The 26,434-nt window shown below is 38.4% G+C and overlaps 1 protein-coding gene across 2 annotated transcripts in view; it reads left to right on the forward strand.

Moving 5' to 3' along the window:
- Positions 1-26,434, forward strand: part of CDH11 (cadherin 11) — a 94,824-nt gene that overhangs the window by 60,738 nt on the left and 7,652 nt on the right. For both annotated transcript variants that reach the window (XM_089476900.1, XM_089476901.1), the window contains 8 exons: positions 9,551-9,960; positions 12,337-12,631; positions 15,184-15,303; positions 16,274-16,441; positions 19,694-19,881; positions 21,970-22,223; positions 22,686-22,822; positions 25,920-26,041. In XM_089476900.1, the coding sequence (XP_089333026.1) occupies positions 9,733-9,960; positions 12,337-12,631; positions 15,184-15,303; positions 16,274-16,441; positions 19,694-19,881; positions 21,970-22,223; positions 22,686-22,822; positions 25,920-26,041 (1,512 nt within the window). In that variant the 5' untranslated portion in view covers positions 9,551-9,732. The remainder of the gene's footprint in view (positions 1-9,550; positions 9,961-12,336; positions 12,632-15,183; positions 15,304-16,273; positions 16,442-19,693; positions 19,882-21,969; positions 22,224-22,685; positions 22,823-25,919; positions 26,042-26,434) is intronic.

A 26,434-nucleotide genomic window follows, 5' to 3' on the forward strand; every position in this document is an offset into this window, starting at 1 on the left:
GGCAATTATTGCAAAAGATGATACAACTGGTAGCACTGTGTGCGGGTTTAGATGTAAGGCAAATATATCTGCTGTGTGTTTAAATTAGCCTGCTATTTTGACTGCGAAATGTGGTAGATTAATTTTGGCATGAGGCTGCAAATGAAAAGAAAGGGGCTAAGGTTAATTTTAGCCTTCTTATATGTGAGGTCTTTGTAATGGAAAGCATCCAGAGTGGGCTTAAAATGTGAACACGGCATATAATAATTGGCAGTTTCTTGACTTTGGTTATTTCCCCCTGAAGGCATTGTATCTAACTACTCGCTTATATAACAGTAAGAGTATTGGAACCAGAGGAAGGAAAGGCTATGGTGATATTGGATTTTGAGCATACAGTAAATTATGAATTTTCCACTTAGTTCCAAGTTGCAAAGTGCAGAATAATTATTTAAAATAAACTCCAAGAGTATAGCCATTATTTCAAATGATACCATCAATCACTCTATCCCTTAATAAGACTACTTAGGCTGGTTGTTTTCTCTTTCTGGCAGAGTTTATGCTTAAAGACAGACAGTTTGTATCACATTTATCTCAAGTGCATCTCCCAGAGGGTAGCAAAAGAACGCAAAATTCCTTTTGCAACCATTTTTCATTTCCTGAACCTTTCGGTATTAGTGTTTCCCAAGGCTGTTTCCATGTTATTTAGTTTGGACTGTTTTGTTTCCTTTACACTTCTAGAATGTGTTTGCCCTAGATACTGACTGTACATGGCTGAAAATTAAACTAAAACCAGAGAAACAGAAACTCTGTGACAATTCTGGTTAACTCCTCGTATGGCAGCTCTGTATACACAATCCAAAAGCACGGTATAGATGCCTCCATTCAGCACATTGAAAATATGAGCCACACAGCCCAAACTATAAGTCGATCTCATGTATAAGCCAAGGGCAAGTTTTGGGCCAAAAGTATGGATTTTGATATGACTCATGAATAAGTTGAGGATTAAGAGAATGAAACAAAGGATGTAAAGGATGAAGTTTACTGTCTTCATACAGAAATGCCTTATTCAGATCCTTCTAAGCCCAAATCCTCTTGGTACTCTTTTGAGGGAAGGCACCAAAGAGGTGCCACCACTGCCATTTTCCCACCCAAACATTAAAAAAGGCCAGAAGCAGCATCATGGTGGAAAGAGTAAAAAGGGGTTGATGCTTCTTTTGGGTGCTTCCAGGATGAACTAAACTCTTACCTTTTTCCACTTTACTCAGAGAAGGAGAAGCATTGCAATACATTACTTACATTGACCCGTGGATAAGTTGACCCCAAATATTTGGGGGGATATTTTCTCCCACTCTAGACATGGGTTGTAAACTTTAATAGGCAGATTTTATCACATGCTTCCATGTCCAAGTAGGAAGCGTCCCGTACCTGACCTGGCTTTCCCATACCCGATCCAGACTTCTCTTTCACCTTGCATTGAACAGGAAAAATCTTGTTCCAATTTCAGAGTTAACATTGGTTAACAACTTGCCAAAACAATTAAAATAATTTCATTTAAATAGTATAAAATTACAATAAAATTAAAAAAATACAAAAGCATAAATAAACACATCAATGCATTCCAATAAGAAATCTCCCTGAGAGTGATTACATATTGAAAGTCTTGGTCTGCAAATGAAAGGAAAGCAGGGAGGGAGGGCAGCCTAGCCTCCCATGGAAGGGCATTCCAGAGGATGAAAGTAACCACTGAGAAAACTCTCTCTTGTGCCCTCAAGAAACGAGTCTGTGATGGTGGTGAGACTGAGAAAAGCCTTCCCCTAATTATCTTAAAGCTCTGGCAAGTTCATATGTGGAGATATGGTCTTTGAGATAGTATGGATCAAAGTCATAAAGGGCTTTATACATCATGACCAGTACTTTGTATTGTGCCCAGAAACAAACTGGTAGCTAGGCACAAGGAGAATACCGAACATCATCCAACCATAACAGATCAGTTGATGAACACTAACTACTGTATTTTATATATCTTCCGTATGTCTTAAAATACATACTGAATGCATTTCCACTTAATAAAGTACCTAACAAATAAATCAGTTATATGACAGACAATTAATCAACTGAATACTTTTAATCTTTTGACAGCCCTAATATCACCCCAATAGTTTTTTGGAAGAAGCTTGCCTTCTTTGAAAACAGAATATTCAAATCATCTCTTATTCTGTCAGCTCCATAATACAAAATGTCTAACCAACTACAGAGGGAAAGCGACTTTTAAAAATGCTGTTTTCAGGAACAGCTGGGGATAACCAGATTTATACATTTATCCAATATGAAGCCCAGAGAGATAATTCTTAAATGCATGGGATTAAGATTTCCATTCATAAATGTGCACAGAATGGGATTTTTGAAGCTACCCCAAGAGATCTTCCAGGTTAAAAAAAAAGGAGGGAGACAGAGACTTAAAATAATGACTCTAATCCATTAAGAGATTTAAATGCAAAGGTACATACTGAGCACATCAAAACCATACAATTATATGTCAGTCTATGAAGCCTTATAGAAGCTCTGTTGGAGAAATGCCAAGAGCAGAAGTTTTAAGCAGCAACAGAGAGTGTAACACAAGGGCACTCAAATCATGGACGTTCCACTTTCTTTTGTTCTGTGTAAGGGTATGTTTGAGTATATAGCCACTCCTGTCCTTAAAGTATATAATAGATATGTTGTTCTCAAACTGACTCCATATCAGCTCTACAGATCAAGCATATACAGTTGCCCCTCCAAGTCCGTAGACTTGAAATGTATGGATTTGGAAATCCACAGAATCCCAAGGGGGTGTGTGTGCCCATGCCCCATTCAAGCCTATGGTCTTGTATATGTGTGAGATTTTGAATTCGCGGAATGGATCCCCTGCGAGTTCAAAGGGTCGACTGTATATGCATATGCATATATTTCTTTTATAACATCTCAGTATTATGAAAATGACAAACTGCAATCCAGAATGCATAGAAGATATGCCTTCTTCTTTGATCGGTATTTTAATTTTTAAGGAAGGGATTAGTAGACAGTACCAAATGCCATACTGTGAAAATAATGAGCCCTGGGTGAGGGCCTTATTAGCCTATTTGAGAATCCATCTTAGGTTAAAATGGTCTTTATCTACCAAGTAAATGGAATATTCTGAACTGTTTCACTGACTTTCTATTAAGTATCCAAATAGAGCTTAAAGACCACCATTGGAGAATCTTTGTTTGTTGTTGTTGTGTGCCTTCAAGTCATTTCCAACTTAGAGTGACCCTAAAGCCATGGGGTTTTCTTGGCAAGATTTGCTCAGAGGAGGTTTGGCATTCCCTTCCCCAAAGGCTCAGAAAGTGTAACTGCCAGACATGGAGTTAGAAGTATCTAGGTGCCTTAATGGGATTCAGATTCCCACGTAGTGTAGAGAGATTTCAAAGGGACAAAAGAAGTCCAGCACCACTGGAGAGTGTGTCATAATCTGCCAAAGGTGCAGTTAGAGATAAGAGTTTAACCTTAATAGGATTGAGACTCCTATGTAAGGGAGGAAAGATTTCAGAAGCACCACAGAAGCCCTATGAAATCTGTTTAAAGTGATCAGTTCCTTGGGCAGCGGAGAGCCATTAAAGGGAAGGCTCAGATCCACATTATTATGTAGAATTGTAACTTATGATTAAAGCTAGAGATTCATAGGATTTATACTACTAATGAATGAGCTTTAGGGGAAGGTGTGTGAAAAGAACTAAAGCACAGTTGAAGTATAATTGAAGTCATTGAGTGAACTGAAACAAAGTCAACTTGTAACCAGTGAAAATATATATATATATATATATATGTGTGTGTGTGTGTGTGTGTGTGTGTGTGTATCTATATATAGATATAGATATTGAGAACCAGATACCAAAAAAGATACTGTCATAAGTTCTGCATGTAAATAAAAGTTATTTTCTTCTCATCTATGAAGAAGTGGCCTGAAGTGATGTGATTTTGTGTGTGTGTGTGTGTGTGTGTGTGTGTGTGTGTATATATATCTCAAACCATGCTACCAAGAATATTAAAACACTTAATAGTAGAGACACTTAAGTGGGGAAGTGCAAGTCTTCTAATAGCTAATAGATGACTGAAATAGTTGCTTTTCCTTTGCTTCATAAAAATCTCAGTGGGAGGCAAACTTATTTAAACACCTTTTGATAATATTTTAGCTTGCTGAACAGAAGATTGGGACAAATACAGTGGTTGATGCCAAGTACAAAAGGTCTGACTTGGATAATAGGGTAATTTGTTGAGGCATTCCTGAATATTTGCAAATGTGTTTGCACAAATATAAAGATCCTTAGCAACCAGAAGCATTTCCTTTAAATTAACTCACTAAATGCAGCCTATATCATTTGTTTGGCTGACTGGTATTAAATAGAAATCCACATGTTCACAGACATTGCATATTTTGTAATGGAACCAAATAAAAACTGTAGGAAGGTTTTGGACCTGATTTGTCTTCCTGAGCACCTCATCCTAAAAAAGTTTTTCAGAATGCACATATGGCACCTCATTTTGAAGAAACTTCATATTTAGATTTAGGCTGACATCCTGAATAGTTTCATAAAAGTTTGAGACTAATCAGAAAATTGTATGATTTTGTTCCATTTTATATGGAATGTGGATCAACAACAGTTTTGTATCTGTCTATTATAGGTATGTAATTCTATACCAAGTTTCTTCCTGAAGGAAGCAATGAGTAATTTTAGTATTTTTCTTCCAGCTGTAAGAAAATTTCAAAAATCAGCCCGTTTAAAAGAGGCTATTGGCAAAGCATGACTTATTCTGCACAAAATTCACACGTGGATCTTTTGGCTAGAAAACAATATTTCTATGTAGAAATATTATTTTCTGTGCCGAATTTTTGCATGGACTGTACCAAACTGCTAAGACTCTCATCAGTCCTAGATTCTTGACATCCAGATGTTTTGACACTCAAAAATATTCGGGGGGTGTTTACCATTTTTCAAATATTGTTTCCATTGCTAGTCTGTTCAGAAATCCCACTACATTCATTGGGACATATTGCTAAGTCATTCTGTGTCTCCTGCCATGCAGTTAATTATTTTTCTACATAAAGAGAGGTTAAATTATTTGGTTTGCATGTTTCCTTGAAATCCCCACTATTTCTACAAACTGTCCCAGAAATATGCAATCCATCATAATGTCATTCTATAGCGCACCCTGGAAATCTGTCTTGCTAAATATGTATCACCATGGAACCACTACTATTTTAATTTATCATGCAGACATGCCTGTTAGACAAATCTAAAGGACTGTTTCATTGATGGAGCATGAATTTACTGTGTATGGAATAAAGCTATTTTGAAAATTTGTTTGTTACTGTTGGGAATTTATCTGCTAAATACACCATTGACCAGGCATAGTTTCCCAGACTCTATCCTATATATATATATATATGTATGTCTTGGCTCTTTGAGGGCTTCTCTATGATTTATTTGTTACCATTTTCCCCTAAGATATTTTAAAAATGAATGCTTTCTACTGTATCTAGAAATAATATTTACTTAAAGCAAAGTGAAAAGGGATTTAATCTTGACATTCATTGTGTACATTTAGCTTTAACAAACCACCCACAGATATGGAAAGGTAATCCAGTGGTTTTAATCTACTGCCTTCATACCATCTAACTGCCCCAATTTGAGAAGGGCAGTCCCAATTATCGTCTGTCATCCCACATTTTAAGCTGTTTTTAAAATGTCCCAATTTCTCTCTCCTCTCATTTCCCCTCTGCAGTTTACTTAGGCGGGATACAAACCGCCATATAGTACGTATAGGATACGTACTAGGGTTAGGAAGGGGCGGTGCTTCCGCACCCCCCTAACCCTAGTACGTATCCTATACGTACAAGATGGCGGCGCCCCTTCCACATGGGCGCTGCCATCTTTACGTACTGGACGCATAGCGTCCAGACGTGTCGCGTCCTTTGTGATGTAGTGAGTGCGCCCCTGGCGCCTCGCTACGTCGCAAACGCGACTCCAAAAGAAGCTCCATTTTGGAGCTTCTTTTTTGCTCCGCGCGGGAGCCGCGCGGTTTGGCTGCTGCAGCTCCCGCGCGGAGCAAACGGCGGCGGCGGGGAAGCGCTGCAAAGCGGCGGTTTGTATTCCGCCTTAAATCACTACAAAAAGAGCTGAAAGTGCAGAAGTGGTTAATTCAGCAAGGGAGGAAGGAAGAGGAAAGGCAGAGCTGCTCCCATCCCAATGTTGTTATATGAATTGTTAGCTGCCTACTTTGACTGATGGTGATCTATGAATTGCTCCTTGTTGATTAGGTTGAAAATAGCATAAATCCATTTTTCATGTTTTCGTGCTTACAATTTAAAAGCACAGTACAATCAAAGATGTACAAAAGTGACCATTAGACTAGAATTAAAATATTACAATATTAAAACAGATCACTAATTTTAAAAAATAGAATACAATTTAAAACGATAAAAGGACTTTAAAACAGTACAAGTTGAGGCAGGAAGGTATCTTCAACCAGCCCTATCCAGCAAGATTCATCTTCTATTGATGGAATTTCCTATGTCCCTAATATTAGGATTATGGATAATATTAAGTGTGTGTGTAATAGAGAGAGAGAGAGAAAGAGAGAGAGAGAGAGAGAGAGAGAGAGAGAAAGAGATTAATAGGAATGCTTGCAAAGCCTCAGTGGTTTCTGGGAAATTGGTGAAAAGAGGACACACATCATTGTTATTCAGCTGAAAAGACCCTGAACTTTGGGCTAACCATGTGGTTTCTATAATGGAACATGTGTGGTTAAAAGAACAACAACCCTTAGGTACTGTGTTCATGTCAACCAGCTGAATTTAGTAAGAATAAGATATTGGTCCATTTCCTCCCTAGAGACATTTTAAAGTAAAGAGATTACAGGAAAAGAAATTTCTGCATTACGCCCTAATTAGTAAATTAAAGATAATGGCTTAGATGTGTGGTTAATGTTTTGTATTTAGTTCTTCATGCTTGAACAAATGATAGTAAACAATTCCATATATCTACATGCCTCTATTATTCTAAAGGCTTTTCTGGTATGTTATATAAGAGTAATAAAGTTAGGCTACATTTTGGGTATTGTAAGGGATGTTTTATTTCTTGTTGTTGATGCCATCATTTAAAAGTAATGATCTTTGGAAGAAAATTGGCTTTTACATTCTGAGTATTTTTTTTTTCATTTCCTCTTATCTTCTTTCTCCATATCAGATGATAAGAGATAGGAGATGAGAACAGCCCCCAAACATTCCTTTGAACATAGCTTCAGATGGCCATTAAGACTCAGCAATGGAATTAGAAGAAAGGTGGGAAAGGCATACCTACCAATTGCCCCAATTTCACATGGACAGCCCCAAATAATCCTTTGCTGTCCTACTTTCACAGCTGCTTTTAAACTGTCCCAGTTTCTTTATCTTCATCCCACTTTCTTCCTTTATCCCCAACTTACTTTGATAGCTGCAAACTGAGTTCGGAGAGCAAAAGTAGTCAGCATTCAACCCAGCAGGAGGAAAAAAGACAAGATATGAGGGTAGAATAATGCCTTTCCCATTTGACTCGGGCCAAAAACAACTGGTCCAACCTGTCCGAGTTTCTATGTTGTTCCTCATTAATTATATTTGCCATCTTGACCACACTATGATACTGCTTGCCCACATGTATCCCAGTTTTCATCTGTGAAACGTCGGAGAGTATGGAAAGGTGTTGATCTATTACATTTCATATATAACATTGTATAATTTCTGACAGCAGACCTGCTCTTGTGGCCCACTGAACTGTTGAGATGCACATAGCGCAACTAATGTTACTTGGAAACTTCCTGTTGCTTTATGTTTGGGCGATAATTGGGAAACAAGAACTCTCTGTTTTATGTTCTGGCTATGTGGACATAATGAGGAATCACTGCCTTAAGAATATTTTTGCTTTTGTTGGATCATCTTCAAAAGAAACATGAGAAGAACTGTATGTATTTGTTTTTACATACTTGTCTAGGGGAGTCAGCGTCCTATGATGTTTAAGGTGTGACCACAGATTCTTTGATTTGATTTTTCTTTATAAACAGTAGGAGCACCTACTATGACATTCCTCAGTTAACTAAACAATCCAATGTCTGGATTATCAGATGTCTATTTCAGAAGTCAAACATAGCTGTGGACGTCTGATTGAATGATGCCCTGTTGGCTATACCTTTAACAATAGGAAATTTCTCATTGAATTCTGGTCTTAGAGATTTTCTTAGGCTGCATCTGCACTGTGGAAATAATTCAGTTAGACACCATTTTAACTGCCATGCTTCTATGTTATGGAATCCAGGGTTTGCAGTTTTGTCAGGAATAAGAATCTTGTGGCACCATATTTGGCAAAGGTTTGGCATCCTTGACTTCCAATTCTTTAAGACCATCTGGGTTAAATGGTATAATAGAACAGAACAGAATAGAATAAATCTTTATTACAGGCATAGATTACATTCCCAGTGATTGGGTGGCATATAAATAAATCCTATTATTATTATTATTATTATTATTATTATTATTATTATTAGACCAGCACAAAGGTGCATTCAATTAAGAACAGGTTTAGAGCATAAATTAGACATAAAAGATTAAAATATTATTCTTATATTACGATCACAATATAATAATAATAATATATTATTAAAACATTAAAAATATTAAAAAATAGTATGTAGAGCATCCTGGCCATCTGTTTACAGAGGAATATTCATTAGGTATGGTCTGTAGCATCAGTTATCATCTGATGAAATTTAAATGCTGCTGCACAGAACCTAACAACATTCTATGTTACAGTGGGATTAGTGTCTGAAAGCAACAGGAAAGTATAAAATTGTCCTGTGCATCCTGGATATGGGTGAAATGAGGCTAGTGCAGATGTCTCTGTAATACAAACATTGCAGTAACACATGCTCCATTATTTCTATATAGTCCCCCAATGTTCTGTGCCAGTCAGGCCTCATCTGGAGTGCAGCATTCATTTCTGAGTGCTTCATTTTAAGAAGGATATAGACAGGTTGGACCAAGTTCAGAGACAGACAGCAAGGATGATATGAGATATGGAGAACAAAACATATGAGAAAAGATTGAAGGAGCAGGGCATGTTCAGCCTGGTGAAGAATGAGAGGTGACATGGTTGGACTCTTCATGGGCTGTCACAAAGAGGAGAGAGCAGGTTTGGTAATTCCTACCCTGGAGCATAGGTCCATGTCAAGTGATTTTAAATTACTGGAGAATTGATTTTGATTGACTATTAGAAGGAATTTCTTAACAATAAGAGTAGTTTAGCAAGTTAACCAATGTCTAGAGAGGTAATCAGGTCTCCTTCTCTTGACATCGTCAACAAAAGAGGCTGGATACCTAACTACTGGAGATGCTCTTGCTGGAAATCCTATGTTGGGTGCGGCTTGGACTTGAACGCATGTAGGGCTGCTTCCAAATCTGTGATTCTACGATCTATGATTCTATGACACAGGGAGGAAATTTTTTTTTCTCTTCTCTCTCTAGGAAATAATTTGGAGTCTATACAGGATTAAAGTGATGTCCCTGAGGAGAATTAACATCTTGGATTCAGCAAACAACATCTAAAATTTCCAGAGCATTATATTATTCCTTTTTACTGTTGGGGTGAATTCGTGTGTGGAAAGGATCTATTCAGAGATACTCCGGTGCCTATACATTAACCAAAAATGAAGGAGGACATCTGTTTACATGCTGCTCTTATCTGTCTTGGAACGCTGTGCTACAGCCTGGCCATGGTGACGGAAAAACTGAACCACACAAGGCCATCGCTCCATGGACACCATGAAAAAGGAAAAGAAGGGCAAGTTCTTCATCGTTCAAAAAGAGGATGGGTGTGGAACCAGTTCTTTGTAATAGAGGAATATACGGGGCCAGATCCTGTGCTAGTGGGCAGGGTAAGCTAGTGTCCGTGTTTCAATGATATGTTCAGCACTTTAGGAACAGTAAGAAGTTCCTTTTAATGTTTGTTTGTGGCACTTCTACTTTTCCAGAGAGTTCAAATTGGGTTAGATATAATACAGTCGACCTGCTGCATTGACTGGCTAGCAATCCATGGATTAGACCTCCCCAGATTGCGACAACCCATATTATCCCATATTAACCTTTTTTATTTGTACGATGACCATAAGAGCTGCCATGTAGCAGGCCAGAGTATTTGTTTCTGTAGTTCAAAACTATGGAGGCTGCATCCTGAGAGCGGTCTTGGATCCTGTTTTGGGAGAAATTCTGAATCTTCTGCATGCTACTGAATTATTCCAACCTGCAACCAAGTATTTAAATGAGCAGTGATATTGATCTTATTCTGCCTGTGCCATCAAAATACTTTAGACGTCAATTCCAGTGTTTATAATAATTATGGTTTTTTAAATATGTTGTATTCACATTTCAGTGCCAGTATTGGATAGCTTGTAAAAGTCTCTTGAAATAAAAAGGTGTGGTAGAATAAAGTGAATAAATAAAATGGGTTAGAAAGATATGGAAAAAAAAACTAGTCACAAAAAATATTTCAAAATTATTTAAACTATTTATTTATGTATAATCCCATGGAGGACCTTAGAAATACTCCCCCCCCCTTTTTTTATTTTATTTTAAGAGCTGTTCAGCAATGGAATAGACTGCCTCAGAGGTTGATGGACTTTTCCATCTTTGGAGATCTTTAAATAAAGGTTGGATGGATATCTTGTGATGGTGCTTTAGTTATGTATTCCTGGACATTTGTGATCTCATCTAGCTCTAAGAGTCGATGGATCTATGAAACAATCTTTTTTTAAAAAATCAAACATTTCAATGTTAATAGAATAGAGATGGACCTGTCAGTTTCTCCTACATTTGATTTTTTTAAAAGCTTTTCAAATTTCAATCAGTTCTTAACCAGAAACTGAGAAAGATTCTCACCTGTGTGCATTGGCAAATATCAGATAAGTATAGCTATTCCAGTCATGTAGAATATAGACATTTTCACCCATCCCTACATTGGAATAATAGAAACAGCACCTGAAGTCCCTCACGTTATCAAAAACCTTAAGTTTACTTTACCCGGAATGCAATGCATTTTCCTAGGAATACTATAAAGTATCCTGAAATGTTTTAAAGCACTACCCTGTTTACCTCAGGGAAATTAGGGAAGACCTATTGAGGAATCATTTCTCACCATTTTACGAGCCTAAGGTGGATAAAATGCAAGAAAGTCCCAAATCTATATCACCATATTGATTGCAGCTCTTGGAGTCACTACCTTCAGCATTGTGGAATTTAAGGAAGTACAGCTCTGATTTCATTTAATACATTTAATTGCTTCAGAGCCAGCCATTAAAATATCACAATGAGCATTAAGTAGCAAAGAAATTGGAAATTAGATAGAAGCCAATATGTGGGTCTTTGTTGCAGCTCCACCATTCATAGATCTCCTTTTGGGAGGTGGCAGAGTTAAATTGTATAATACTAATCGGATGAATATGAACCCTTTCATAAAAGATATTTTGCTTTTTCCTCTAAATCTCAACAACTACTAATCAGTTTTACCTTCTGCTTGATAAGGGGGAAAAAATAAAAATCTAAATGCATTTTGAATTAATCCTTAGTGTGCTTTGTGCATTCCCTCTTTGGGTTGCTGGAAATTACATTCTAGTTTTATCCATTTCAGATGCGGCCACAGAAATTCCTGTGCCTTTTGTTTTGTTTTATTTATACTCCACCTTCCTCCCAGCACAAAAAAGCTTACAAAAATTGAAAATGAATCCCCTGATAAAATCTTATTTTTTTTTAACAAAAGTTGAAAAACAAACAATTGTGTTTAAAAGGATATAGTTAAAACAGTTTAAAACAGAATATTCAAAACACCTTTTGCCACACAAAGTTATAGCTAAATGGAAAGGTCTTTACCTAAATAGAAAGGGTTGGCTGAAAGAGAGGAGAGAAGGAGACAATAAATCTACAAATGGTGGTAGGACTGAAAGAAAGCCTGCCCCTGAAAGTTTTAAAATATGGGCTAGCTTGCATATTATTTATGTATTTGTTTGTATTAGATATGGGCGCAGGTGATGCGAAAGACTCAGAAAATTCAAATTGTGATGTTGACAAAAATGTTTATGTTTATACCTATCATCCAGCTGTATATTTTACATAATCAAATGTATATTTTATAATTTATAATGTCTGTGTGAGCATTTTTTAGACATATGGATTGTTTGCATCAATCTATGTACTTATTATTGCAGCCAGTATTCATAGGACTTTCAAACACAAGTTTATGCATATCTTACCTTTTGCAGCTTCATTCGGATATTGATTCTGGCGATGGAAACATCAAATACATTCTCTCAGGTGAAGGAGCAGGAATCATTTTTGTTATTGATGATAAATCAGGGAACATCCATGCAACAAAGACACTGGACCGGGAAGAAAGAGCTCAATATACGTTAACAGCACAAGCTGTGGACAGGAATACCAACCGACCGCTGGAGCCTCCTTCAGAATTCATTGTCAAAGTTCAAGATATCAATGACAACCCTCCTGAATTCCTACACGAAAATTACCATGCCAATGTACCAGAGAGGTCCAACGTAGGTATGTAATACAAGAATGTATTATGAGCCTCATGATTACAGGTTGAAGCACCTGAAGAGTCATGATTAAACTGATGATCCATTACAGTTTAGGACAGTATCACACCACACTATTAAAGCACTAGTATTCCAATTTAACTGCTGCGGCTGCTTCCAGTGAAATCCTGGGTTTAAGGAGGGACATGGATGGCCAAAAAGACAAACAAATTGGTTCTAGAATAGATTGATCCTGTATGCTCCTTGAAGCTAAGATGACGAAACCGAGGCTATCATACTTTGGCCACACCATGAGAAGGCATGATTCATTAGAAAAGACAATAATGCTAGGAAAGATAGATGGAGGTAGAAAGAGAGGAAGACTGCATGTTACATGGTTAGACTCAACCAGGGAGGTCATGGGCCTGAATCTGCAGGACCTAAGCAGAGAAGTGGAGGACAAGGTCTTGAGGTTGTTTCATCCACAGGGTGGCCATGAGTTGAGGCCAACTCAAGAGCAATTAGCAACAAGAACAATTAAGAATTCCCAGCCAGAAAGCTCTTAGACTCACTAAACTACAAACCCCAGAATTTCATAGGAGGCCACCACAGCAGTTAAAGAGGAATAATAGCTCTATAACAGCGTAGTGTGATATGGATATTTAGGCTACTAATAACAAATAACAGATCAGGAGGTCAAGTAGTGTCTTGTCTGTAGCACTTCACGCAAGGGCTTTCAAGTGAAAAGACATCCTGCCCAAATAAAAGTGCATTAAAAAGATAGATAAGTCCAGTTTGCGGAGCTGAAGGTATCTCCTCCCATATTTATCTCCTAGATCCAGAGGTCATCATCTGAAACCCATATCCAGGTACTCCTGAAAAATGAGGTGAGTCAGGTGGCCACAAGAGATAGGATCTTGTCAGTGGTTGCTCCCCATCATGAGAAAATCTCTTTGGAGATACTCCCCTAATACGTTTATTATGTTCTTTTTGACTCTGAGTGAATACTTTTTCTTTTCACCAGGTATTTTATTAAAGGTTCAATACAATGGTTCTCAGTTTATTTTCAGTTTGATTATATCCTGCTACTAGTTTTACCTTGATTTTTATCTTTCATGTGGTTCCACTGCTCAAACAACTTGGCTTATTGTTTGTTTATTTGTTTTAATGTAATGTTTAAGTAAATATATTGGCATGTCTCATAGTGAAGGTCACATCCTTTTTAGAGATTTTTTAAACTCAGTACAAGTACATTACTTACCTTTCTCCAAGCAAAATGAATTAGATTTATTCAAGCATAACCATTATTTGGAATAATTGTGAGCAGCTCTAGACTTGTTCTTGGAAAACCAATGGGGCATAGAAATATTGTAGAAAAAGTCAGCTCTGCCCTTGAATTGGTCTCACCCCAGTATCTGTGAAGATATCTCCTCTCACACACATCACAACTGTATCCCTCAGTGTAATACCTCTTGGATGCAATAGAATAGGACGGTATGGCCAGCATCCCTTTAATGATAAGCACCTGCATAAGGACAGCTTACATACATTTATGGTCCTTTTGGATGGTGAGCAGGAGACTAGTCAGTTGCTCTTGTGCTCCCTCCCCAAACCTCTCCCTTAGAAGCTGTAAAACTATAGGACAGTTCACTCCTGCTGTTTCTTATTAGTGGGAAGGGTTAGGGAACTCGGATCATGAAGTACAGTTGCTCTGGGCTCCCAGGGGAAGGAAAATGGATGCTTTTCTTCCTCCCACTTAGCTGAGTCCTTGTGATCTGAATAAACTCTTCATTTCTTTTCTTCACCACCTGTAAGCAGCAGCACCTCACAGGGCTTTACAGATTAGTGGTGCAAGGAACTGCATAAGCAGAGCTGCCCAGTTATGTGGGAATTCATCAATTGAGAAGTTGATCCTGAACATTTTTCCTTGTAGAAATTCAGTCAGAGTACTTTTCCAATGATATTGAAAATTATTGTGCATATAATTTCCAAATACTGAGAAATGAGGTTGTTGGCAGAAGAAGTATAACGAGTTCCCAAATATTAATAAAATAATAGTTAGCAAACCCAAGGGGAAAGAAAAGATATTTTGTGGGATATAATTGATTAAAGGAATCATTTGGTCAGCCAGTTCCCTACAATTATGACACACTGGTAACATGGGCTGAAGCAGAAGGGGCTAAAGGAGCAGCCAATACTGCCCCAATTGCCCCAGGACCACTGCAGGATTGTGGTCCCAAGGGGACCCACTGCCACAGTCCCAAACAGGCTGTTAAAAGGAGCAATAAGAAAGGAGCGGTAAGAAACGGCTCCTTTCGTGGCCACTTTTGGTGTCTCTGATGCAGCCTTAGAGTGATCCAGGAATGTGCATCATGTTCATGCTGCCTTGCCCCCAGATCAGCCCAACAGCAACCCTTTTGGGTCATCTGTTTGAGGACATAGTTATACAGTCTCTCATTGAGTAATGGGACTTGAATTTTCCGGTACAGAATTAGAAAATAATACCCTTCCCCACTTTGTATTAAAAAAAGGTTGTTGGTTTATTATTTTACATGTGTATTTCACTCCATATTTTAGGTACTTCTGTTATTCAGGTAACAGCCTCAGATGCTGATGATCCTACCTATGGAAACAGTGCCAAATTAGTTTACAGCATCCTTGAAGGTCAACCGTACTTCTCTGTGGAAGCACAAACAGGTACTTTTAAATATTTCCTTGAATTGCACACATCAAAGACTTTCCAGTCCCAAAGACAGGATAAGGAGACTTGTGACCCTTCAGATGTTGGGCTACAACTCCCATAAACTCTGGCTATGCTGGAATGTGTCTGATGGTATTCAACATCTGACGGCCACAGAGGTTCCCTGTCCATACCATAGGATAATGTTAGTAATATTATGTTACCCATATATGCTTAGAGTTTAAATCTTCTTACATGTGAGTTTCATGGATAAAAATCTTTTCCCCTCTGTAAGAGGCCACTTTTCAAAGTTGCGAGCTTTCTGACTTGGAAAAGCAGCTGCCGAAGCACACCTGGTTGTACTCGGCTGGTGGAATCAGTGGTGAATTACATGCAATAATTCCCACCTGCATCTTGCATCCTTGGTGTAGTTGGGTTAAATGTGCATGTGATAAGCTCCTACTACTGGAACAATTTGAGAGAAGAGATTTTGGTACTCTAAAAACCCATCACTGTGAGCTGCACTTTCCTTATCGCTGAGCATGAGGAACCATGGAGAGCATGTAAATGAATGTCTTTGATGCCAAATTCATGCTCTCCATGGTGGTAGCAGCACTGATTCATCCTCTGGCATCCTACTTTTTCAGATGATTTAAATATGCCCCAGTTTCTCTCTTATCCTCCCACTTATCCATTTTGTCTTCAGCTGACGTCAGTTCCTACAAAGTGAATTCGAACTGCAAAAGTAGTTTGTAATCAATTAAATCAGTAGGTTCAGGCAAAAGCAAACTCTTGTGCAGCCTCTTCTATTGCATGAGTTCTTCCTCATTAATAATTTTGCCCTGTTGTCCACACTCTGATGTTGCTTGAACAGATATGTTTTGGTTTTCATCTGTGAAACATTGGAGATGTGTACTGGATTCTTCATGTTGAATGAATGCTTTTTTAAAAAAATAACTTCTGAATTTTTTCATCTTGTATGTGAAGGTATTATCAGAACTGCCCTTCCCAACATGGACAGAGAAGCAAAGGAAGAATATCATGTTGTCATACAAGCAAAAGACATGGGAGGACACATGGGAGGACTCTCAGGGACAACTAAAGTCACGATCACACTTACTGATGTCAACGACAACCCGCCAAAGTTCCCACAGAGTAAGTTAAGTGTATGTAAGAGGAACCCTGCTGGAACAGACCTAAGGTTCATCCAGTCCCACATCCTGTTTCCCACAGCAACCACCTAGATGTCTATGGGAGGCTTATCAAAATATCCACTGTTACTCTTTTGGTGGCACATAGTATACGTTGACTCATCAAATTTATGAGTGATTAACTGTAGTGTAATAACACACAAGGAAATGCCTGGTATGTATTTTGGCTTATTTGACTTGGAGTGAAGACAAGAGGCCATAACCGAGTTAAGTAGGATAGAATGACATGTTGTGACCATTCACTGAAATTGTGGTTGCTGTTAAAGGATGGGATAAGAACTGACTCAATACAAAATATGAAAGCAAATCAATATAAAATTACACGCACACACATGCACACCTACATTACATAGAGTTTTGTACAAGAATGCATGGCAGGAGGTTAGACTGGATAGCCCTTGTGGCCTGTTCCAACTCTATGATCCTACGAATAATTTCTAAAAGGGCTGCAGTGCTACCCTATAGATGTCTGTTCAAATGTAAGTCCCATTATTGTAATAGAGTCTAGTCACATATGTGAATATAAGGATTGTCACCTTAATGAACTAGAAACCTTTTGGAATATAGGGGCGTGGATGAACTATCAGTCTTCTCTGTGTTAGGGGGGTCATACCTTAAATACATAATTTGTAAATGGTATTACATTTCAGACTGAACTTATCCGTATTATTTGGGGTCCTGTGTTTCATGACTTAAACATGTCAACTGAAGTGAGGAAGCCGGAGCCTCTAAATGTTGAACTCCAATATACATGTGTCCCAGATGCAAAGTCAGTGATCAGGGGTGATGGAAGTTGTTATCCAGCAATAGGTTGGAGGCTTACGCTCCCATGCTCTGAGGCAGACATATCTATATCAAACTGAATTCATTATCACAGCACATAATGGATCACACAAACTGCCACAACACTAATATATATATATTTTAAAATAGCCATATTAAAAAGGGTTAAGCCAAGAAAGGGTTAAGCCATTTTCTAGTGACACCCAGTGAACCATGTTAAAAAGGCAAGATTAAAACACAGGGGGAGGTTTTAGGCTTTTGTGTCTCATTTTAAAAACACTAGATGATGATTTTTTAAAAACATTCCCCTGCTGAGATCAGTTGGATGCAGTCTAGACTGCTTTTGTGGGAAGTGCTGGAAAACCTATTAACGGAGACAGTTAAGACTATGCTGGATGGGAACAATAAATATGCACTTCCGCACAGAAATTTATGCATTATATGAAAGGAAACCAAATAAATTTTCCAGATCCCATTTTTATGAATTTGTGCACACTATGGAACTGACAAGGACTTTGTTCTTAAATGCAATCTCTGTTTAGATTTCTTTTCTGTCTCAGCAGACACAACTATTACAGAAAACAGTTTGTAAATAGCTTTTCAATGGATTTATCTATTTTATGTAAATTTTGATTTCCATAGGTGTTGAGGGTTTATGCTTATTCTAGGTGTACATAGAAAAAAATGCCACTATTTGAAAAGGTTACTTTTTGGACTATGATTCCCAGTATCCCACAAGCAGCACAAGCACTGACCATGCCTGTGAGGGAATTATAAAATCCTTGGTCCTAAAAGTAACTTTTCTAAGCTCTGCTAAATATTTGTGTTGTAGCAGTCATGGAGTTTGTAGGCTTTTGTGCAGAAGAAATGGACAAACTGAACAATTTATGGCCTGGGTTACTCCCTCAAATGTTGTTTCCATCCTATTTCCATGTCAATTTATGATTTTTTAAAAAATCTGAAAATTTGCACTTAACTTATAGTTGTATATTTCTTTCAAAATATACATTTCTAAATGCATTTTCTCTTTTAAAATAATGTAAGTATATGGGTATACTTGGATACATTTGAGAATTTGCCAAGTGTGAAAACCAATATACAACCAAGCCAGATGAGATCAGTTCATATTAGATCAGTTCGTATCTGATTATCTAAAATAAAATACCTTATGATAGAAAGAGTAAAGACATTTCAACATTTATGCCCACTGTGCTCCTAAAATTTTTAGTCCAAGTCAGAAGAGAGAGGAGCAGCAGCCACAGCAATAGCCATGATCACCTAGTATTTTTTAAATGGAGCACAAAAGCAAGGGAACTAAAATCTATTTGGAAGCCAATGTAGTACAGTGGCGCCTCCGCATACGCTGTCTTTTTTTGCGCGGCTTTGAGCATACGCGCTCAAAGCCGCGGGCGCATGCGGGGCAGAAGGGGCGGCACGTCCCATTCAATTGAATGGGCGCGCACGCACGTTGCGCCCTGTGTGCCGCTGCGCCGCTGCGCACGAGCCCCATTGGAAACAATGGGGCTCGAGCATAGGCGGAATTTGCCTTACGCGGAGGGATCTGGAACGGATCCCCCGCGTAAGGCGAGGACGGACTGTAATATAGAACCAACATTATGAATTCAAAAGTGCAAAAATAGGCTACATTCAATTAACCCATCAAGGGGAAGAAGAGAGGAAGGTGTGGAGTCTTGCCCTTCTCAACAGGCTAAGGCAAAGGCAAACTGTGGCACCCTCTCCTACCTTGTGTGTCTTCCTTATTTGTAATCTTTGCCATCTTCGGCACATTGTATTATTTGGACATACTGATTCCAGTTTTCATCTGTGAAATGTTGAAGGGTATGCTTAAATTGCTCCTCTGAACTGCAGTTAGGATTGAAACAAGAAGGAGGCCAACTTGCAAAACGTATTGAACCACCAAAGACAGTTTTCTTTGTGCTTCAGGGACTGCTGTGTGCCCACTAAGCTGTGCCACTGTTCTCAGGTGTAGGAACTGCTTCATCATCCCTCTGGTTGAACATTCAACATCCATAAGTCTGATGTGTTTCTGTACAAAAGATAAGATAGTTTCTTGTGGGTTTTTCGGGCTATGTGGCCATGTTCTAGAAAAGTTTATTCTTGATGTTTTGCCAGCATCAGGAGTAAACTTTTCTAGAACATGGCCACATAGCCTGAAAAACCCATAAAAAACTATAGATGCCGGCCGTGAAAGCCTTCGACTTCACAAAAGATAAGATCTTTCTTAGCCTTAGTCTCTTGCAAACAAATCTCTTGGGTCAGGTTTGGTCAGTAACGCTATGTTCAATGAAGTGTCAGCATTTTAACTCGTGAACTCCTTTGGGTAGGAACTGGTATGTAGTTTCTAAAAAGAAACTAATAACGGCATATTTACAGTTCTGTGCTTTTTGCTTAGGTGTTTACCAGATGTCAATATCAGAAGCATCCGTCCCAGGAGAGGAAGCTGGAAGAGTAAAGGCCAAAGATCCAGATATTGGAGAAAATGGCTTAGTAGCTTACAATATTATTGATGGAGACGGCATAGAGATGTTTGAAATTACAACAGATTATGAGACTCAGGAAGGGGTTGTGAAGCTTAAGAAGGTAAGTAATGCGATCCTTTCATACCAGTTAATGGATAATATACTTCATTTTCTTTCCATGCCTCACAGAAAATATAATAGCCATAGATTATCACTCATTGTAAGAAAATCACAGCAAATGCAGTTTTGGATAATTTGTTTATGAAGCTATGATTAACTTCCACCATCCCATTTTACTGTTATCTGGTAATGCCTAGAGCCAGAATGGAAGAAAAGAGATTATGAAAAGAAATCGTTGATGCATAGAAGCTTCTTAACATCTTCTTAAAGTGAAGAAAGTACATTATTCTTTTACTGATCTTCCACTTGAGAAATCAACACTGTTCACTCTTCAAAGTATATTGCATATTAACTTGGAAATAAATGATGGGATTGCTTTGGTTATAATCAAGCTTTCATTTTCAGGTTGGCAGTACATACTGTGTGAATATTTTTGATAATGTGAAAATTACAAGGGATTTCTTTTTGTGCCTGCATTTCTGATGAAAACTTAATTTTGGCTGTCAATATTACTTCCAAATGCATTCTGTGCTGAGAAAAAGAAATGGGGAAAACAGGGAGAGAAAGCAAACCTAGGCAGAATTGCATTATGCTCTTGTCAAGCAATTCATCCTCACTAAGCTACTTATTGGGTTTCTGCTTTGCAAGTAAAAAAGAAGTTGTCTTTCATTATACAGCTGATGTCACTGTTGAAATTATACCAAACATTTAATGCAAAGTACCAGATAAAAGCAGTAAGATACCCTTCATTAGTACCAAAGTTTTAAGCAACAGTGCAAACTGATTGTTCTCTGTATATATTTTACCTGGATTGCAAATGTCTGAGAACCTCCTAAGGCACTTTTACAAGTAATGTTTCAGTGTAGCAATGTGCCTGGAAAGAGAACCCCTCCTTCACATTTCCTTGGAGGATCTACTCCCTGGCTGAGCTTACTGAAGTCATGACTAACCAGCTAGTCAAGGGCTAGACTGAGAGACAAAGCAGGAAACATCATTTCTTCCCATTAGTACAACAGCTATGGGAAATGACAACAGCATTCCTATCTGGCTCTGTATGTGCAAATTTGGATACAACTCAATATGGGATCCTTCCTATGGGTTTTGTCTCAATAGAAGCGGAATCCCTCAGAGTTTGCCCAATGGAATGTAGAGGAGCAAAATGCATTCTGGGGGTGGATACTAAGGCCTGGTACAGACTGCCAGAAAGCGGCAGTCTGGGGCCAATTTTAGGGGTCAGGATTGCGGAGCAATTGCATGGTCCGGAGCCCTAGGGTGGGGCAGTGGCACCATCATGGCGGTCTCCTGTCCACATGGGAACCACCACGATGATGCATGAGCGGTAGTGTCCACAAGTCATGGTGCCACGCTTGCATCATTGACGCGTGACGGTGTCCCAATGGCTTACTCATGGCACTTGTTGCGGATGGAGGCCATGCAGTTTGGCTGCTGTGACATCCCTCAGGAGGAAAACTAGGCAGCTCCAGCCTGCCCTTTCAGGGCGGTCTGTCGAGCCCCTAAGTGTGGCATGCAAACCCAAAAGTTCTCATGCCACTTATGACCATTGTGAATGGCCTATACGAAGGCACTTCATATAGTTAAATGTTGACAGTCGTTTTGTTGGTCTTGTGATACCAGTAAAGTCGGTGCCTTGCTAAAGCATTGGTTGTACTCTTAATGTTAGTAAAGGACTGTTATATTTTGTTCTGGAGATACACAGAGGATATACGTCAAACATTCTTATCTATCTGTTGCTTTAAGCAAGATATTCTATTTGGGTTACAAATATCACTATCCCTTACTATTACCCATGTTGAGTGGGGCTGGTGGGCATTTTGGACCAATAAATCTGGAGTGTTAAAAGTTTCTAGCACCTATGATCTAAGGTTAAATTTTCAAATTATGAAATTTTATATATTATGAACTGAAGAAATCATTTCAGCTTGAATGCTTAATATGTGACTATCCATAATCATGAAAACATAATACTTTTTGCATGGAAGATAGTCACAAAAAACATAACCTAAATGTAAGTATCTTCAAGAAAAGTATCTGTAATAATTCTAATAAACTGTGTTCTTGTTTCTTTCAGCATCTCGATTATGAAACTAAAAGGTCCTATAGTCTGAAGGTAGAGGCAGCTAATATACACATTGACCCCAAATTCATCAGCAATGGACCATTCAAGGACACTGTTACAGTGAAAATTACTGTGGAGGATGCTGATGAGCCCCCAATATTTTTTGCCCCATCTTATATTCTTGAAGTGGAGGAGAATGCAGGTCCTGGTGCTTCAGTTGGGAGGGTACACGCCAAAGACCCCGATGCAAAAAACAGCCCAATAAGGTATGCTTATAAAGTGAGAATCATGGCTTAAGAGTGGGGATGATGGCTTAACTGAATATTGACCGCACTTTCTGGAGATGCCAAGTGATGCAGTGGTTAAATGCCACAAGGTTGTGAGTTCGATCTTGCGGAGGGAGGAGGGAAATACTATCTGCCATAGCTTTTCATAAGGGAAACGTACATGTTCATATATTACTAACAGTATTGCAGCCATAGTCATACATAGTTCTGCCCAGCTATGAATTCCCCCCTCATATATCCATATGTAGACATTAGGAAGACTTGGAACTATATTGCCATCTAGAAATGATTTATTCACTCTGATTAATATTTTCCTCCTCATGACATGCTGCTACTAAGCTATTTTAAAAGTAATATATGTTATACCATTTGGAAGACATTAAGTGAACTGGGGCCACTGAATAATTTTCTTCTAATTACTTCATTTGCATTCCCTTTTAGATATTCAATTGATCGTCACACTGACCTTGACAGATACTTCAGTATCAGTCCAGAAGATGGTTCAATTACCACCACAAAAAACCTGGATCGGGAAGAATTGGCCTGGCACAATATTTCAGTGTTTGCATCTGAAGTCCGTAAGTATCCCAAGAAATATTATACTTTGTTATTCTTTATGTTTTTCTAAAAGTAAAGCATATTTTAAAATACCATAAATATTTTACAGTATTTTAAAATACTATAGTTACCTTTTTGACTAAAACACTGGTGTTATAACACCAAAGGGCTTCCTATGTGCATTAGTCATACAGGGATTCACTATGCACAGTTCCAATGAGTTCAGGTTCACTATATTGTTGCACTCTGTTACTGTAAGAGTTTTACAACGCATGGAAACACATTTTGTATAGCAAAGTTGCATTGAAATGCAACGAGTATATTGTGCATTTTGGTTGGCCAATAAAGGTATCACTGATGGATTTTTGTTGATATTGAAATGAGTCTCAGATAGGAAGCTCCTTGGTTTAGTGTGCTTTGGGCAAGACCTAGTTTGCTTCACATTCGAGCTGAGGATTTCTTTATGTGTTCCAAAGCTTTTGATTTGGACCTATTTAACAGTAAACTGACATTGTGAGTACAGATTGTTCCCCACAGAGGCAACTGACAAAAGGTGGGAATGGAATCTGGACTCCTGAAAATTGCTGGACTGGGCAAACCTTCCAATAATGCCAGTGTTCCATGCTGTCTCTCATGCCTTGCAGCCCCAAATCTGATGATGTGGGGAAATCTCCACATCAAAGATTCTTCTTTAGTGTATTTCTCTCTCATCATGATTCTGGGAGTGTCACCTAGCCTCTCTTCTCCTTCTATGCTCATGAGTAACATTGCCTCAGTACCCTGTGGTATTCCAAACTAAATCTGAAACTTCAGAATGGTCCCATTTTGCTTTTGACCACTTTAACAAAGACTCATTTCACTTTGGAGAAGGTCAATATAGTCTTAAATTGGCTCTCTTCAGTTTGGTATTCAGCTATTGCCCAAAGCAAAATTATTCTCTTGATAGAGAAGTGTGTAGATACCTGGATGATGATGATGGTGGAAAAATCTTATCATTTCCTATTTAAATTCTTCCGATATTTTCCCCAGGAACCTCCAAATTCAAAATGATTTCCAGGCCTTACAAACTTTGCTCACTGTAGGTCTCCCAAAGGCAAATAGCCTTCACAGCACATTTTGACTAACAACCTGCTTTAGTGCTTTCTGGGAACCCCAGCTACTATGGTTATCATATTTAATTTTTATCTATTTTTTCTCCAAGGCATTCAGGATAGTGTACATTTTATATCTGCAACAATCTTGTCAGATAGATTAGGCTGATGCAATGAGATTACTCAGAAAGCGCTGTTGTTATGCAATGATTTGAACTTGAGTCTTCTGAGATTAATTCTCTAATCGTTGCATTATCTTCGTACCTGTGAAATTTTACTAGTTTTCTCAAAAGGAATGCAGCCCATGCTAACCTTGTTTAGCTTATAGCATATTAGGTTTGGGATGAATTGTGTAACACACACATTTTGTCTGGCAAGAGAATGGAGTAGTAAAAAAAAGTCACTGGCCTGTTACAGACTGCCAAAATAAAGCTGCTTCGGGTCTCTTTGGAGGTATGCTATTTAGATGATGCATGGGTCCTAAGAGTCCGGAGGTTGCGCCAAAGCCACACTCCATTCCTAAGCACTGGAGTGCAGCTTTGGTGCAGCTTCCGGATTCTTAGGATGCATGCATCATTTAAATAGCATACCTCCAAAGAGACCCGAAGCAGCTTTATTTTGGCAGTCTGTAACAGGCCACTGTTGCATTGAATTAACCTTTGCCGGAAGCAACTGCATCACACTTCCTAATGGCAGCATCATGATCCCTGTGCAATATTGCTCTGGAGCATTTCAGTTAATTTAAATGGCAGCCATCTGGCTCTGCTCACCACCAAATGTTTCAGGGAGGGGGCTTTAGGGCCAGTAGCAGGCCCTGCCATGATGAAACTGTGCCTGACACTATTGCATGTGATTTATAGTTTTCTATGGATCAAAGCCTGTTATTGTGACAGTCAGTACGCATCTCCAGTGCAGGAATCATGATTCTTTAAAAAGAGATTTGTGTAGCATGATGGGATTTCACTACTTTCTAAATCCTTTCTAATCTTTGGGGTCTTTAAGCAAAGGCTGGATGGCCATCTGTTGGGGGTGCTTTGATTGAGATTTCCTGCATGGCAGAATGGGGTTGGACTGGATGGCCCTTGTGGTCTCCTCCAACTATATGATTCAATGATTCTAATAAGACTATGAAACTAATTTCATGTTTCTTGCTACATAAGAGATTATTCTCATGAGTTTATTATGATTTCTACAGTTTGAGACTTAATATGAATCTATCTTGCAGTAGGTGAAATAGTTGGGTACATGGTCCAGTAGCTATTAGGGTTGGAAAGTCTAATGATAAATATTTGAAAGCCAGATGAGAAAGTCATTTCCCAAATGCTGGCAAACTCTAACAAGGAACATCATGGATGGGCAATAATTTCCAAAGTACAGGACTCGTTCTATATGAGAAGTACACATATATATTTTTTCTGAACAGAAATGTTATTCTCTTTTCAGAATCAGGTTTCTTGTGCAGAAAACATGATGTGTTCTTTTTTGGGGAAATTGGACTTTCCCTAGAAGGAATAGTCCTTGAGAACTGTGAAGTTACGAAGGACTTTCTCACATCTGAGTGGAAAATGGTTAAATTATTCATTCTTGCCCATGAGTACAAAAGTTACAATGATGTTCATCCTGGTTAGCCATTGTATTTCTTCATCCTGTGGCCAGATCAATTTACAGTTAGTGATGAGGTATCTGGAATATGCTACCTATCAGAGTGCATGCTGAAAATAAATCTGTCCATTTGACTGAACTAACAATAAAAGCATCTTAGCCTTGTCATCCAGCCAGGACTCAATTTCACTTGAGTTTGTAAAATAAAATATTAATATGTGGGCTTTTGGAACCTGACTTGATTTCATTAATAAGAGGTTGGGAAAGTCTTGCATAGTATTAGATTTATTACCCTCCAGGTAGCACAAAGTGCAGGAACCCTGTTCAGAGACAGGAATAGTGTAAGTGTCTTACCTTGACAGAATTAACGTTGCTCTTTTTATGTTGTGCTTCCACCCTTCTCCCGTCTCAATCATTGTTACAGATAATCGGCATCAGGAAGCCAAAGTTCCAGTGGCCATCAAGGTCCTTGATGTAAATGACAATGCTCCAGAATTTGCAACTACCAATGAAACAGTTATTTGTGAAAAACCACAGACCAGTGAGGTAACATCTGGCGCACGTTTTCATTAAATAATTTTCATTAAGGACTGGCAGAGATAAATTAAGACGTTGTTCAGTATTCATAAGTGTGGTGTAAATGAAAATGCCATTCAATATAGATTAGGCATCTGAAACTTCACTTCTTTTATTTTCACAGGCGGGAATGTAAAAGCTTGCTTTTTGAAAGGATTTCAAGAATTTCTTCTTCTGCTGGATGAATTTTTAAGAGTTTTTGCTCATGTTTTAAAATGTCTATCAGGACTTTGTTTTGCCCCCCCCCCAAAAGTGAAAAATCTTACAAAGATCCTGCCCTATCAAAATTATGATTTGCAGTTCCCTCATTTGATAATGCCTGCCCAACAGTATGATTGACAGTGCTCCCCCAAACCTACTTTT

This window comes from Sceloporus occidentalis, unplaced genomic scaffold, assembly GCF_023333645.1.
Source record: "Sceloporus occidentalis isolate IW3139 unplaced genomic scaffold, rSceOcc1.0.p SCAF_10, whole genome shotgun sequence".
Classification (NCBI taxonomy): domain Eukaryota; kingdom Metazoa; phylum Chordata; class Lepidosauria; order Squamata; family Phrynosomatidae; genus Sceloporus; species Sceloporus occidentalis.